This window comes from Sprattus sprattus, assembly GCF_963457725.1.
Source record: "Sprattus sprattus genome assembly, chromosome: 16".
Lineage (NCBI taxonomy): Eukaryota > Metazoa > Chordata > Actinopteri > Clupeiformes > Clupeidae > Sprattus > Sprattus sprattus.
Window position 1 is genome coordinate 30,302,859 of NC_137914.1, and position 17,370 is coordinate 30,320,228.

Below are 17,370 nucleotides of genomic sequence, written 5' to 3' on the forward strand. Positions count from 1 at the left end.
GCGAAAACCATTATTTGAAGTAGCATTAGGCATATGAAAAAAGACATAACATGCATTACGTTTATAATGGCATCCTACGAGCCTTGCGTCGAGCAAAATCCTCAACAATGTCAGATATGTTTAACTCCCTGGCTCGGATGCTTTCGATTGACAGGGTAGCTAATCCACTCAGTCTCTCTTGCCCCATGCTGCTCCTTAAGTAAGTCTTAATCATTTTTAGTTTCGAAAAAGATCGCTCTGTTGTGGCTACGGTCACGGGTATGGTAAGAAATAATAGCAGAGCTGTGCAAACCTCGCCAAATGCCGATGCAACCGAGTGGTTATCAACAATCAGCATTTTTGCAATCTGTTGTACTGATGACTGCTGGTAGATCGTTGCTTTAAAGCAGGACCTGAATGATAAAAGATGGGCTGGAAACGTGGGCGCAATATCCCTGTTATAGTGGTCAGACAAAACTTTTGCCTTTCCAAACAGCTCATCATCTCCTGCGAGTTGAAAGGTGCTGGGGTGTAAAGCATCGAAGACATGACAGGTTGCTCGCATGCTGCTGAATCGTTGGGAAAGCTGGCTGATTATTATATCAAGATAAGCATTGAAAATATGCACTCTGAAATGGGTTTCTGCATCTGACAAACTCATATCTTCCGAGAGCTCGTCAAAGCGACGTTTCACCCTCTTTATTCGTCCCTTTTCAAATACGTCTTTAGCCCCCCATTTCTTTGCGAGTGTCTTGGCTGTAGCCTTGGCTTGGTCAAAAGCACCCCGGTAGTCAGACAAATTTTAAATAATATTGTCAAGCAAATCCAATGCTTTATGCAGGTCTACATCTGTTTTTTGGAGTACTTTGGACACTGCATCTACACTCTCTAAGACCTTAGTCTGGAGAACCACAAGACAAATGAAACTACATTTCTCCATTGATCTCCTTAAACCAGCAGCTTCGTCGCGCTCATCCCTTTTCTCACCCGTCAGTGTGATTTTTGTCAATATTTTCAATATATCGACATACCTGTACCGTATGGCACATAGGGACTCGTATCTTGAGGACCAGCGAGTAGGACATAATCGCTTCGGAGTCACGTTTGGGTCAGCTGAGAACTGTGTATGAATTATGTCAGTCAGCATGGCCCATCTTTTAATGCTTTGTGCAAAGAACACGTAGATGTGCTCTATGGTACTGTAAAATCGTTCCATCTCGGGAATGTCCTTCACAGCGTCATTAAGCACCAAGTTCAAATTGTGCGCTGCACAATGAACATAGGTCGCTAGCGGTTCCATCTTCCTTATTCTGGCTTGTACCCCTGAATAAAGACCACTCATGTTGGCTGCTGCGTCATAGCCCTGCCCACGGCACTTGGACAAGTCGAGTGAATGGCTGGTTACGCTGTCCATTACCTTATTAGCTAATTCGCAAGCAGATGTATCCGCCGTCTCCACAAACCCCAAAAAAGACTCCATAACTTTAATGTCCAAGGCTTTATCCATAGCATCTCTTACTATTGTCACATACCTGTACACTTGGCTAAGTTGGTCACGCTTTGCCAGATCCTGCGTAGTGTCCATAATTACAGAGAAGAACGGTGCTTTATTTATATCAGCTACGATCTCCTGTCTGACTCGCTGAGACAAAATATAAATAAGTTCGTTCTGGATAGCGGGGCTAAGGTACTTAACCGAGCCCTCGGGTCGCCTGATCAAATCTTTATGCACAGGATCATAGCCTGCCAAGAGCTCGATTATAGCAAGGAAATTCCCACTATTTGGCTACCCCAATACCTTCCTATGGCCCCTGAAAGAAATGTTACTACAAGCCAGAGGCAGCGTTACATTTACAATGCACTCCAACACCTGTCTCCAAAAGAGTGCTGCATTACGAACATCTCTCTGCGCATCTATAGTGCCATTACGTTGCCATTGCTCAAAGACAGCACATGCTGTGACATGGGATTGAGAGGATTCGTGACATTCTATCTTTTCTGCCAAATGCCTCCAGTCATTAACCCCCTTCACCAACGTGTTATTATAATGAGGTGAACTGCGATCCCCAAACAGCCAGCACGGTTCACAATACACACAATCCAATTTCGCTGAGTAGCAAAGCCAATTACGGGGCGGTTTGATACCAGCCTTTGTTGTAGTGTGGTAAAATGACTCAGAAAAGCAGCGATTTAACTGATTCCTAGGGAAAGGACCTTTAGGTTTGCAAGAACCAGTAGTAAGAATATATCTTTTTAATGAAGCACCCAAGATATTTTCATCAAAACTCCACCTGTCTGTGGGGTAACAAAACAGTCCTCCTGCTCTGGTCTGATCCTGTTCTGCACTGACTGGCATTTCCTCAACAATGTCCTCCTGATCACTGTCAACTCCTGCTTCGGTTTGACGATCACTGACCACAACTCTCACTGCAATCATCCCTGTCCGACTCATTAGGCCTGTAATAGGAAATTGCTTGTGAAATACTATAGTTTAAAGTCACTTTAATGGTGAATGTTTGATTTTATTTCCGTTAGATATGCTAGCTTAACGTTAAGCCTATGTAGCTTTAGCTATTTTCCGACTACATATGCAAATAGTTTACAATATCTAACCTGGCTGCTGCCTTAGCCTATTGGCCTATTCGTGCATTTTATAATAGCCATGTCTAAATGCATTCAATAAGGCTATAGCAGACAGTAAACGTAATGTGATTAGCCTACCCTGGTGGCTGAGTTTCACACTCATTGCTGATGGGCTGATAGGCTGAGGCTCAGACGTAGCTTCCTCTTGGACACTCTTCGCCACAAATCCAAGCAAAGATAATTTTGCGAACTTTGAAACCCTTTACTCCTGCTCTTTTCTTTCTTGCCGCTTTCTGCAGCCACTTTTATGTTTGAAGGGCATGGGGTAGCCTACTTATCACTGAACATTCAACGCAATGAAACACAATGCAACACAACAGGATGGCAACATGTGTGGGTTGGCTATAGAATCATCGACAAAATTATTTCCCAGACACCCTTGCTATTTTTCGATGGTAATATTACTTAATAAAAATGAGATTTGCTTCATTCAGCAAAAGGCAAATGAGGCTAAATTAATATTTTCTGTTGTTAAGACTGACTATTGTTAAAAAGTTTTTTGGGCAGGGTTAGCTCATAATTATGAATAACTGACACCATCATTGAGAAATGTTTGCAAATTGATTGGTCTGGATCATATTCATTACATCGTCATTTACCGCAATGCAAAGGGCCCTGGCAGGCCTTCGCTAGCAAAGCATACGTCTTGGCCGTTAAGTGTGACTCACTTTAAATCTACGATGAGATCGTGGGCGGTTCGGGCCCTAGTGCAGCCCCACTCCCTGCACTCCCTATAGTTCCGCCACTGTTGAGGTGTTTGGCTCATACAGAAGAACATATGTGAGACGCATAACAGGTGTAAAGATGCTGGAAGAGTGCCTGAAGCCATCTGTCAAGCATGGTGGAGGTAATGTGATGGTCTGGGGCTGCTTTGGTGCTGGTAAAGTTGGAGATTGTACAAGGTAAAAGGGATTTTAAATGGGGAAAGCTATCCATTTTGCAACGCCATGCCATACCATTTGGACAGCGCTTGATTGGAGCCAATTTCCTCCTACAACAGGACAATGACCCAAAGCGCACCTCAAATTATGCAAGAACTATATAGGGAAGAAGCAGGCAGGTCGTATGCTGTCTGTAATGGAGTTGCCAGCGCAGTCACCAGATCTCAACCCCATTGAGCTGTTGTGGGAGCAGCTTGGCCATATGGTACGCAAGAAGTGCCCATCAAGCCAATCAAACTTGTGGGAGGTGCTTCAGGAAGCGTGGGGTGAAATTTCTACAGATTACCTCAACAAATTAGCAGCTAGAATGCCAAAGGTCTTCAATGCTGTAATTGCTGCAAATGGACCATTTTTTGATGAATGCAAAGTTTGAAGAACAAAATTAATATTTCAAATAAAAATCATTATTTCCAACCTTGTCTAAGTATTTTCTATTCATTTTGCAACTCATTTGATAAATACAAGCGTGAATTTTCATGGAAAACATGAAATTGTCTGGGTGACCCCAAACTTGTGTAAGTACATGTAAATAAACACACATCTCGTTATTACCAATAACACCCCACTCAGTGCCCCTTACAAAAGCATACAAGTTAAGTTCAGATATAAGAAGATAGAGGTTCTAAGGAAGGGGAACAGTATGGTGTCTGTCTAGGTGTGAAATATGTGAAGACATGAAGGGCTGGCTACCATTTGATAGAATGGCGCCAGCGTACTGCATGTAAATGTCAAACATTCTTGTGGGGATTTACTTGAGTTGTAACTATTTAAAAAGTATATGAGAAACACAAATATTTTTCATGGTGGACGGATCTTGTTTAGCTTGCCCAATGGGCTTTGATGTTGCAATATTTGCCACTATCATTATGTCAGTATTTTCCTGACTATTAACCGCACCGTATCTCAACTACAGTACAGTATTTTATGGAATTCTACAAAACAAACCTGTGTGTTGACGGCACCCGTGTATTAACCGCAGTGTATTCAAAGTTCCATCATGCCATGTAGTTGGGGTGCAAGCCTTCTAGGCAAAGGTTACGTTATCACTGTGGAAGACTGAATGTGTCTAAGTGGAACTGGGTTACTTTATCGTTGTGGAAGACTGAATGACTTACCTATCCAATGTTGTTTTTATGTGACGCATTAATGGGATTTGTATGTAAAAAAAAAAATAAAGAGAGAGAGTGAGAGAGAGTCCCATTCATGCTTTACCTGGCAGAGTTACCATGTGCATTACTTACTAAAAGTAAAAAATGCATTCCTGTGGATAGGAGCTACCTTAACCCCAGAGGACCTACCCTAGACCAAGAGGACCTACCCTAGACCTAGAAGACCTACCCTAGACCAAGAGGACCTACCCTAACCCTAGAGGACCTACCCTAACCCTAGAGTACCTACCCTAACCCTAGAGTACCTACCCTAACCCTAGAGGACCTACCCTAACCCTAGAGTACCTACCCTAACCCTAGAGTACCTACCCTAACCCTAGAGTACCTACCCTAACCCTAGAGTACCTACCCTAACCCTAGAGGACCTACCCTAACCCTAGAGGACCTACCCTAACACTAGAGGACCTACCCTAACCCTAGAGGACCTACCCTAGACCTAGAGGACTTACCCTAACCCTAGAGGACCTACCCTAGACCTACAAGACCTACCACTGCATGAAATGTGGGATTTACGACAGTCGCCGACCCTGTGTATTGCCGTGGAAGCCCAAAAGGTCTGAAAGGCCCCCCCTTCCCCTTGCCCAGCTGGGTGAGGTTTTCATATGTTAATTGTTTGACCTGGATTGAAAACAACCCCCCCCCCCCCCCCCCCCCCGTCACTGCTTCACTGATTTCAAAAACTATACCCAAGTTGCTTAACGGCTGTTAACGACTCTTAATGACTGTTATCAGTGTAAGCCTGACTCTGTATAATTACATGCCAGAAACGAATCTCAAGAACATTAAGGTGAAATAATAATATATAAGTTAGGAACATTACACATAAACTTTTAAACACATAGCACAAAGCTCAAGCTTAAAGGAGCCCAAAGCAACATTAGGGCATCAGAACTGGAAATATTCTGGATAAGACAATCTTTATGATATTGACATTTACTTCACCATATTAGCACATTTGCATCATTATTTGATACTCTGGGCATTAAAAATAGCGCTAAAACTAGCCACAAGAGTGTAGCCCTTTATATGTTGGTGCCACCAAAAAACGTACTGAAACCCCACTGGACCTACCCTTACCCTAAAGGACCTACCCGAATAGTTACCACAGAGCTGCAGACATTTAGCAAAAGGTATTGGTCACATCCACTGGACTGACATAACAGATTTTTGTTGTTTTTTTATTTTTTATTTCCAGGGTCTCCAACTTCTCCAGTCTCCCCGTAGCACCTCAGTGACTCGTCGAGCTGCAGGTCTGCCAATGCTCTTCCTCTGTGTGGTTTCAGCAGCAGAATCCTGTCAGAGCAGGTCTCTGCTCTCCCTCAGCATAAACACCCTTCTGGAGGTGGCAAATAGCCCTCTACCGGACAACTGGGACCAGACTCTTGATCTACCACAGGTTTAATTTGTTTTAATTCTGTGTTAGTCCTTATTAAGCATGAGTACGATCTTTAGGACCATATTGATTTGGCCTTCATCAAAGTAGCTTAGGTCTTCAGTACTTAATCAGAACATATCTCACACATCTAGCTTTTTGACTGCAAGTATGGACTGTTCTCTGTCTAATTATACATCCCAGACCTTGACCACCTGTTGTAAAAAGCTTTATCTTGTTGTTAAAGCATTTTTTTTAAATGATTTGCTTCAGCTGTGAGTTGTCTTAATGTTTTGGCTCAATGGAGTATATGAAGACAAACAGCAGAATGATAATATAGCCAACTTACTGTACTTACTTACTTACTGTAGCTTCCCATGTATCTTTTTGTAGGTGTGTGCTGTTCATACTCTAAATGCTTTGGTTCGTGGATCTAGTCTGGGTGTGGCCATTCAGAAATACTGTTCAGACATGGCCACTCTTGCTCTGACTCTTCTCAACTCCTGCTGCTGGGCCGTGAGGAATGCAGCATTGCAGCTTTATAGTAAGTTATGAATTCATATATTTATTTTAGAAGCCAAAGTAAATAGTTAATTCCAGCCCTGTACATCTTTCTTCTCCCTGAAAATGTGTTTGGGATTTAAGTTTTTTTTCATACAATGTTGCTGACACAGTGAGGAAGACAGTTGAGGAAGTAGTAGTCATGTTACTTAATAAAGAAGCTACAAATTTAGACTCGCAAAATCTAAATGCTTTGCATATGGATACATAATATATTTGAATGTGAATAAGGAAGTATGCAGGACAGCAAAGAAAGTTATCAGTGATATCATCTAAATGAATTCAAATCAATTTTATTTATTAAGATAGCATCAATGTCAATTGAAATAGTCTCAAGGCGCTTAACAAAGGCCTGAGCCCAGAGCCTAGAACTCAGTTCATTTTGTCATTGAGAAATGGCAGTTAACAGGAACGATGGAGGTCAAGTTGAGATCTAGAAGACGATTGCTAGAAAGACAAAACAAGCCTTTTCTGGGGGTAAAACGTCCTGTGGGCTGATGGCAAGGGTATGTTTAGAGAGAGAAAGGTAAAGAAAGGAAGAGAGGAGCACAAGAGTGGCAGCAAGATATAAAGATGCTTGCCACAGAAAAAGAGAAGAGTCACTTCATCAGTGAACCACACACACGGATACATTCCCCCACACACACTTACATGCACTCACATCCACACCACCACACATGCATGAACACACACGCACACATGCACACACACACACTGCCGTTGCAAAATGATGTTTTAGTTTCTACTTGTTCTACTATATTATTATATGTACTACAAGAATGCTTTGGCAATGCAAATTGTGTTTTTTTTGTCATGCCAATAAAGCTAAATTGAAATTGAAATTGAAAGGTGAAGAATTCCATGAAAGGAACAGCTCCATCTGGTAAGCTCGAGGGTGGATCAATCACGCTTTGGTTTGGTATTGCAGTATGAAGCACGGGGAACATTCACTGGTTCAGGATGGATTCAATTAAATACGACCAAATTATGGAAGCAAACATCACACTATCTATTAAAAAGCTGAAGATGAAAAGAGGATGGCTTCTCACACAGGATCCTAAACACACCTCAAAATTTACATTGGAGGTAACAAGAGGTGCAAACTGATGGATTTGCCCTCCCAGTCCCCCAACCTTAAAGTCATAGAAACTCTGTGAGTAGACCTCGAAATATCAGTACATGCAAGACGGCCCAATCATCTCACAGAACTAGAAACCTTTTGCAAATAAGGGAAAATCTTCAAAAGAACAATAGAAATACTCTTACTACATATGTATTTACTGTGATACTTGCCAAAGGGGGTTTTACTAAGTACATGCAGGATACCCAACCATTTGCTTTGGGACTGTCCTTTTTTGAAACTGTCAAAGATGCTAAAATACTTAAATGAGAAGTGATACTATCTCCTTCCCTTGTAGAAATACCAAAACATCTCAGTGTCCACAGGAGAACTGCTCTGTGACTCCGAAACTTAAATGTGCATGTTTATCCGTGCTTTATGAAAGAAACTTGCATGGTTTTATCAGTTTAGAAACCAGCGCCAAAGCGGATGAACTCAAATGGAACCAAAAGTGGTTGGGGATGAAACAGTTGGGGATCATAGAGCAGAAGCACATTTTCTTGTAAATGCATAGTACATTTCAAACTGTAAACTCAATTTTCCCAATATTTTAAGATTTCACGCTGATATTCAGTCAAATCTAAGTGATTATGATTTAAAGTACATTATGAAAATGTTCTACGTACCAGAAAGTGAAACCTGTTTTCCTTGGCAGGTTCCTTGTGCACACGAATGCTTGGCCAGAGCCCCGGGAGTGTGCACGCCTCCAGCCAGTGTGGCATGTGCCCACTGACCTTCTTCACCCACTACCCTTCACTGCTGCCCTTCCTCCTCGGACAACTCAGAGATGCTGCCCTAGATCTTCAGGAATCATCTCAACTCAGACGACTGTGTGTCCATCCCTCCCTTTACCCTGTGCTGACCCTCCTGGCCAAACTTCAGCCTGGTCTTCAAACTGAAACCAGGTACAGTGACAATGATTGGATGATACTGCTGACCTAGGTCAGCCTAGACCTTTTGTCCAGTTTGCAGTAGAAAAGACTTGGCTATCAACAGGCCATGCAAATAGTTGTGAAAGCAGGGCTATCAACAGAGTTCTTTTAGTCTGTTATGGACCCCTGACAGAATTTTCAGTTACCCAGAGAAATCATTTTTAGTCGTACACTTTTAATTGAGTGTGGAGTTTGCCCAGCTAAGTTTGGCAGCTAATATTCAAAGTTACACACATACCGAAAAGCCATGTTCCTGCTAACATAAGCACATGATTCATATAAAGTAATTAATACAAGGCACTTGATTATTATATTCTTATGTCATTAACAGTGTTTGGAAATAATTTCCATCATTGTGTTTGTTCCGTGAGGAAGACTTTTGTGTTTGTTCTGCTTTTGTTGGACGTTGTCTCATGTTATTCCTGTGGTGTTTTTTTTTCTGTAGAGAACTTTCAGACGCTGTTACACTGTTGCTCCAATTAGCCTCCAGTCCTGTGTACAGCATCAGAGTGATGGCTTCCAAAGCACTCGTGGCCATGATGCCTTGCTCAAAATATACTGTTTACCTCATCAAGCTGGTTGAAGAGTTACCAAAATCAGGAGAGGAGCCCTGCTTTCACAACTATTTGCACAGCCAACTCCTTCAGATCAGAGCTATACTAACTCAAGTTCTGCATACTGACAAGTAAGTATGGAAGTATGGTTCTGTCTTTAAAGCCATACATTAAAGGTTACACGTTAAGTCATTTTGATGCATTTATGAAGTTTGTGAATTCATTCATCCATTCATCTTCACTTTCAGGTCGTCAATACCTTCAAGTAGATTCTTTACACCAAAATGATAGTCTACTACTACCATAATACAGTATACTATTTTATTATAGTCAAGACAAGAAAAAGAGAACAGAAACAAATCTTTATTTCAATAGCACACTGGCTTTGACAAACAACCATTTTCAATCAAATGGATTTGTACGGATATTTGATGTTCAAACTTTGTATGTGGAATGTTTCATGTTTTATTGCAGAACTGCTTTAAATTCACTCCGTCTATTTGTGGACGTGTTGGAGTCCAAGATTTGGCTTGTGACATCTGGCCAGAAGTGCCTTATGATCAGAATGTTATATCTGGATTTGGTCTGTCTTGTGAGGAGCTGCTGCTCCAAGGACTTCTTGCACCAGTTGTGTGCACTACTTCTGTCAGAGCTTCACACCTCACCACACCATTTGCAGGTGCGTTTCATCCACATGCTAATTTACCTGACATTTTCATCAATCCCAACACTATTTGTGTACTAACGCCAACAGTCTTATTTTCATCAATCCCAACCACTATTTGTGTACTAACACCAACAGTCTTGTTCACATACAGGTTGGCTCAGACTCCTTTCACGAAGCGGTTGTTTACTTCCTGTGTGAAGATCCAAGTTGGATGTGCCTGGTGTGGCAGAACTTCTCCAGTTGGAGTGCTGCTCTTAAGCTGCCATTGCTCAGATGGGCATCAGAGGGATGTGGCTCAAGCATGACCAAAATACAGCATCTGCTAGAAAGAACTTTGCAGGTATGATGGATGGATGGGTGGGTGTTGACTGTCCTACTGGTGCTATGACTGAGGTATGATGGATGAATGGGTGGGTGTTGATGACTTTGTTCTAGTTGCAGATGTTCCTCAAGGTGGAGAGATATAATGGTAGATGATGTTCCTCCAGGTGGAGAGATAGAATGATAGATAGATGATGTTCCTCCAGGTGGAGAGATAGAATGATAGATAGATGATGTTCCTCCAGGTGGAGAGATAGAATGATAGATAGATGATGTTCATCCAGGTGGAGAGATAGAATGGTAGATAGATGATGTTCCTCCAGTTGGTTGTGCGACTGCTTCACACCTGGTCCTAACGAGGTAGCTCTAGGGTCTGGAATGGTATCCATGGACACTGACGGTGAATGACAGAACCAAGGGTGTGGCAGCAGGCAGGAGGTATTTTCATACCAAAGTTACATGCAAAAATGAAATGATCTGGCCACGGTGCACCTGTGAGCTTTTGGACTTGTGATTCAGTTGTCTGCAACAGGAACATGTTATGTTTATGTTATGTTATGTTATGTTAAGAAGTGAAATAGGATTATTGTTTGGTATATATTTTATTTTATTTGGGTAAAGCACTGCTTCACCTGTAGTCCTAGAGACATTGTCTCTGACTCTTGGCAAGAGTCTCTTGCACACACAAAATTAATTTATAGCTTTTTTGTCTGTCATGTTGGATGTACTCAAAAGTACTCAACTTAAATCCATCCTCCATGTATCTTGTAAGGACTGATCATCCTGCCTGCATACTTGGTTTATACAGTTTACGTTGCACTAACAAGACTACTTTTTATTCTCCAGTGCTAATGCTGGGTGCTGGGATATCCTATTCTTTATAGGTTATTGAGTAAACATTTGTTTGACTGTTACTCCTTGCTCCCCCTGAATTTAGAAAGAGTGTATGAAACAAAACTTTTTATTTGCAACGCATCTCAGGGGGAGTACTTATACCACTGCACTTTGTTATTGTGTAACATGTCGTTGTCGTTGTGTTATATGTTGTCCCTCATCGCACCAACAGGAGCAGCGCTCCAAATTTTGTAAAATACCCTCACAATAAAGTCTTTTCTATTATTTCTATTTTCATTACTCAGTAATTTAGCTAAGAAAATAGGCCACCTAAATCTCATTTCTGCTCATCTCACATTTCTGATGCTCTTTCACACACTATTCATTAGATTGTACATCAAGTGGACTAACATTTGCCTTCTAGATTACACAGTGCAAAATAACAAAATGTACTGGTTGTTAACAAGCTCTAGAACATTTAAGTTTACAAGCATAATCTTTCACACTTCACAGTAATCTGGCAGCTTTTTTTTTTGCATTGTCCCACAGTGAGATACATATCCTTACATCCATCACTTAGGAGAATTGACAGTTCCTCATATCCATCATTTAGGGGAATTTACAGTTCCTTATATCTATCATTTAGGAGAATTTACAGTTCCTTATATCTATCATTTAGGTCAATTTACAGTTCCTTATATCTATCATTTAGGAGTATTTACAGTTCCTTATATCTATAATTTAGGAGAATTTACAGTGCATGGAACTCCCACACTTCATCTTTACATTTGGTCATTTCAATTACAACAGTGTTGTTTAAATGCATGCGACTGAATTCATTTAATTAAGCGTTTTCCATTATATATTTATAAATATAGGAAAATATGTAGTGTCCAGATGTACAAGTAGATCCTTGGGCATGTAGTGATGTCATTCAGTTATGGAGTAAGTTATTAAATTGTATCACATCCTAAAAATGGACAATAAATATGAAGCCTCTAACAATCATTGTCTTTCTTAGGTTAACCTGAAGGACGTGTTACTGAATGAAGATACTGAAATCAGGGGAGTGTATCTCAAGGCCCTAGTATCAGTCATGGCTGGAGGAGTCGGTGGCTTGGTGCTGGAGAAAACGGATATCCAAGAATGTGCAGAGATCCTGGTTAGGAGCTTGGAGGTCTCTGATGGGGGGTCCGAGTACCGCTCACAGGCCCTGCGTGCTTGCAGCCTGCTACTCTCTGAAAGGTGCGCTCATAAAAGCTGCCCTATACTGTCTGTTTGATACTGTGCTTTCTAAAATCAGATTCCTATCCTATGCTATTGGATTTGTCACCATTTTTCTATCACCAATACACTTGTGGAGAGTAGTATTGGTCATAACTGGATAACCTTCAGAATATACTAAACAATCAGAACTTTAATATATTTTAATGTATAAGTACAAATTGCCGGTTTCAAGCTGATGTGTAGTCTACACTTTTTTGTAATCTTAGTTTATTATTGGATCAAATCTGTCAGTAAAAAACCTCAGTCACAATGGGTAAGGAAGACAAACATGGACAAAATTTCAACTCCTGATATTACACATGTGTAAATCATGTTTTAAGATATTTATTTGTTGGTTGCGAATACCTGGCTGGGAAAAGCTGGGAATTGATTAAAATAGAAAAATAGATCAAAGTGATAGAGCAGTTGTCTTCGCTATCGATCATTCTAACCATCTCCCTGTTCAACCATGTCCTTTGTCTTTGCCACTTACTCTCTCTAAACTTGAATAAGTTGGAAAGCATCTGAGGACCACCGGTGGGCTGAGAGTTTGAGGGAGTTATCTGACGGTCCACTATTTGCTCCAGTGGTGATGGCATCAATGAGTAGCAGTTTAGTCCCAACGAGAGTAGAAATAGATGTCAAAATGCATGTTTTGAAGAATAAAAACTTGGGGTGGAACTTATTTCTTGCAAGAAGTGGGAAGAAAACCCCATTTCTTAAGCCTGTAAACAGGGATAATGGAAGGTTAATACTTGTGTGGCTGGTTTCTGCTTCCCGGAAACCTTTGATTAGAAGCCTGGGGTGGCACCTGTCATAAATGAATTAACAGAACGATTGAATACCTGCTACTTTGGCAGCATATTCAAGGCCCTTCAAACTGACAAGATGGTTGAGGCCAAAATAAATTGAACTGGGACTTCCAAACTGTAAACTGATGTACGGTGGACCTACAGGATGAAGATCATCACATGCCTTGGTGTAACACTTCTGACACTGGTTGGGACTGACCCGAGCGAAGGGTTACCGGGTCCTTATCCTAAATGCTTTATAAAAAATATTCTGCAAGACTACACTTGAGCTCCAACTCAAATATAAACTGATGGAGCATCCTTTGTCCTAGCATCATTAGAAAGTCTGTATATACAGTGTGAGTACATGTTCACCAGTCCATGCGTGTCTGTGTGTGTGCACATATGCAAGTATGAGTTCATTATTATGGTCCAGGATTTGATGTGCAAAGCACCCTTCATGTGTGACCATTTATTTCATTTTTTGCATCTTCTGGAGCAGCCAAAATATGTGTTTACAGAAGACAGAGTGGGTGTTTTTGCATGTGCCTGTCCTGTCCATAACAAACCAATAGCAACTACTGATTAAGCATAGCGTCATCATATCAATGTGTCTTATTGGTAAAAGGTGTGTCGATGTGAACTGCTTTGAGACTCAAAGAGAACGAAATGTACATGTTGTATTATACCCCCTCATATTGCTCATCAAAATGCAGTCATTTATTGTGAGTATAATAGCTTTGGAGCGTAGGAGCACCCAAAAAAAAACACCCCATTCTGTTGTGTCTTCAGTGCTGTTACTTTAGACCTCATCATTTGACATGTTGCTCTCCCTCTTTCTTAACTCCTCTGCTAGCCTGGACTGGACCTTGTGTCCACGCTGGTGCAGCCTACTAGAGCGTCACATGGTGCCACATGCCTCGGAGGCCCTCAGACTGGCCTGTGCTGAGTCCCTCTGCTTGGCTGGAGGTCCTCTGATGCGTAAAGACCAGGAAGACAACGGATACAAATTGGAATTGAGCCTTAGGTAAGATATCTCACTTTAATTCACCCTCCATCCTGGGGTAGACTCATTTCACAAATGACTTTTTGGTGTGTGCTCCTAGTAAGACTTTATTTATATAGCACATTTCGTACAAGAGTTGCAATTCAAAGTGCTAGGGCCAAGTCAGCCTGCTACTGCCATGCAGTTCATTTGATCTGGGTCTCTTGCTCCAACATGTGTGAACAAATGATCTTTTTCTGTGTGTTGGATTTGCTGGGTTTGTGCAGACAAAATGAATGTTATCTATCATCGATGAATACGAGTCATTTTAAATGAGCATAATTGAGCATAATACACATCCAGGCTGCATTTCTCCACTCCAGTCATTTCTTCTTCTTCTTTCAGGTTGATCAACACAGGCTTATGGCTGCTTCAAGATCAAAATGAAGATGTGAGGGTGAAGGCTGCTGTCTTTGTGTCAAAGATTCGGGATCCCACCCCAAGAGGAATAGGACGACAGCAGAAGAGTTCTTTTTTAATACATGTCAACCAATCCATGCTCATGCTCCTGGACCTGCTTTTGGAGGAATTCTGGGATCACTCCGGCATTTTAGAGGTTTTACTTTCCCATTTACCAGAGTCAGACTTCAGCAGTGTTCTTAAGGACACCAAGGAATCAAAGTGAGTGAAACACAGAGACACGGAGATATTCATGTGTCTGAGCTTCATGCAAGACATTGTATTTTCTTTGTAATGTTTGAGTACATATGAATGTTTCTATCTCAGATTCAGCAGTCTGTACGAACGCGACGATGCCAATGTGTATGTGGAGCCCTTGGCCATCAGCGAGTCTCTTCTTCCCTATCTGCTCCGGCTGGCTGGGAAGTACTCTGAGTCTTCAACGCTGGCACAGAGGCTGGATCACTGGGCGAATGCTCATTTGGCTCAAGTGCTTGAGAACCTTACAGCGTGTAAAAAGATTGTATCAGGTAAGAAGAAATAGCAGGCCTTAAGACATTCAGTATAATGTGTTACATAATGTGGTTAAGACATAAATGTTTCAATACGAATCCTGAAGCTGTTGATCTTTATACAGCTGCATCCCTAAGTTGGTGCTTAATGTCCAAGTTGGTTGTTAATATTATGTTGAAGAGCCGGATTGGCTGGTAATATCAAAAGCTCTGTCTTCGAAAGATTGACTATCTCACATAACTGAGTGGTGTAGATAAAAAATAGGAGAGGCCCAAGTGTTGAGCCCTAACATACCAAAAGAATATTTGTTATTAAATGTGTGTAATGAAATATCAATTTTTAATTATTCTATCACAGGTTCTAGTTTAAAGTCTGAAGATCCTTAAAGCATTGTCCTGGGGTTTTCAAACCCGAATGCAAAAAAGTTGAATTGGCTGACTACAGGTTTTTCAATACTTGAGTACTTTTAGTACTTTCAGCCCAAGCCATTTGGACGATGAGACTATCTTCAGAAATACAGCCGCGGAAAAAATTAAGAGACCACTTAAAAAATATATCATTTTTTCTGGTTTTACTATTTATTGGGATGTAAAATTGACATTTTTTTTTTCATTCTATTAACTACTGACAACATTTCTACCGAATTTCAAATACAAATACTGTCATTTAGAGCATTATTTGCAGAAAAATGACAATTGGTCAAAATAACTAAAAAGATGCGGTGTTTCCAGATATTGATTTCTGATCTCTTCCTAAGCATTAGTATTGTGTAGTTTAAAAATGAATATGAACTTGTTTTCTTTGCATTATTCGAGATCTGAAAACATTCCATTTATTTGCTATTTTGACCAATTGTCATTTTTCTGCAAATAAATGCTCTGAATGACAATATTTTTATTTGAATTTTGGTAGAAATGTTGTCAGTAGTTTATAAAATTAAAATAAAATGTTAACTGTACTTGAACTCATACCAATAAATAGTAAAACCAGAGAAACTGATAATTTTTAAGTGGTCTCTTAATTTTTTCCGCGGCTGTATATCTAATTTGCCTTAATGAAGTTCAAACTGTCTCCTCAGTAATACTAAGCAAATTTGATTATAACAGATGTTACCTGTACATTACTTTTTTATAGGAAGGTTTGTGCTACTCTTAAATGACGTCTTTTTCCTTTTCCTTTTCTCCACAGGCCTGCAGAGTCTGGAATCTTCTTGGCTGAGCTTTCTCTCAGATCCTCTTTTCCACACCAATCTGTGTGGACTTTTCGCTAGAGCAATCTTTCTAAACCAACTTCTGATGTTCTCTGGCGAATTGCACCCCCTCTATGATAGCACTACTCTGTCTAGAGATTTGCTGGATGTCTACGGACAGCTTTGTATGAATGGAGTTTTCTTGCCTCAAATCTTTCCTGATGCTGTAATGAGGTTGTTGAAGAAGTCAAATACTCAGGTGGTCTAGGATGGCTCAGGTTACCAGTTGAGAAAAGCAAGATGTCTTGAATGCAGCAGTGCATTGATCATGTGGCCCGGCAGACACAAACTCCACACAGTCTGAGATGAGTTGAGATGAACAGTGACTGCTGTATACTTTATTGTATGTTCGGGCATCATTTTAGTGTAAATGTAAAGTTAGAGGAACATAATGTTCTGTCCAATACTGTTGATGCAGATGAAGACGGGGGGACTTCTCTTGTGCCTTGCTAAACGTTTTGTTTTAGTTCAAATGTACCAAATAAAAAGAATCAGATGATCAAGACAATCAGTGCTTTTTGAGAATCATATACCCACAATCAAGTACCGCATATGTTCAGAATGTCTTCTGATGTAGTTATTTGCCAGAGTAGATTTGCCTAGATTTAGTTTAATTAGCTAAACAACATACTGTGAGAAATTGTAGGGAAATATACAAAGTCTAATTTGAATACTGCACTGCTATTGCCAAAGGTGGACCAGTACTAATGTCTAGACTACCATGACTTCCAGTAGATGTATGACTACTAAAAGTGAAATGAGATTGAATGTGTTCATATGTATGTTGAAATCAGTTAACATGCTTCAGCAAAAACACTGCAAGCAGAGACCTATGGGCTAATCTTTGACTGTGTGCATGGTGTATGTGGAGGTTAGTGTTTTGTTCGTTAACTTTAGATGACACACAGCTTTATTCAATGTAATTTTATTTATATAGCGCCATAACAATACAATTGCCTCTAGGCGCTTTACAGAGCTCAGAGCCTGAACCCCCTTAGTGCAAGCACAATGGCA

At 40.7% G+C, this 17,370-nt stretch overlaps 1 protein-coding gene across 1 annotated transcript in view; it reads left to right on the forward strand.

The window, feature by feature from the left end:
* The window catches only part of LOC308377305 (tRNA (32-2'-O)-methyltransferase regulator THADA), a gene marked incomplete at its 5' end in the record, with an annotated part of 33,343 nt that extends 16,639 nt beyond the window's left edge, over positions 1–16,704 (forward strand). Inside the window, 11 exons of the mRNA XM_080853888.1 lie at positions 5,928–6,128; positions 6,498–6,648; positions 8,441–8,690; positions 9,163–9,402; positions 9,746–9,950; positions 10,090–10,278; positions 12,115–12,338; positions 14,007–14,177; positions 14,541–14,816; positions 14,922–15,124; positions 16,296–16,704. Of these exons, the coding sequence (XP_080710014.1) occupies positions 5,928–6,128; positions 6,498–6,648; positions 8,441–8,690; positions 9,163–9,402; positions 9,746–9,950; positions 10,090–10,278; positions 12,115–12,338; positions 14,007–14,177; positions 14,541–14,816; positions 14,922–15,124; positions 16,296–16,564 (2,379 nt within the window). The 3' untranslated portion in view covers positions 16,565–16,704. The remainder of the gene's footprint in view (positions 1–5,927; positions 6,129–6,497; positions 6,649–8,440; positions 8,691–9,162; positions 9,403–9,745; positions 9,951–10,089; positions 10,279–12,114; positions 12,339–14,006; positions 14,178–14,540; positions 14,817–14,921; positions 15,125–16,295) is intronic.
* Positions 16,705–17,370: the final 666 nt, after the last annotated feature.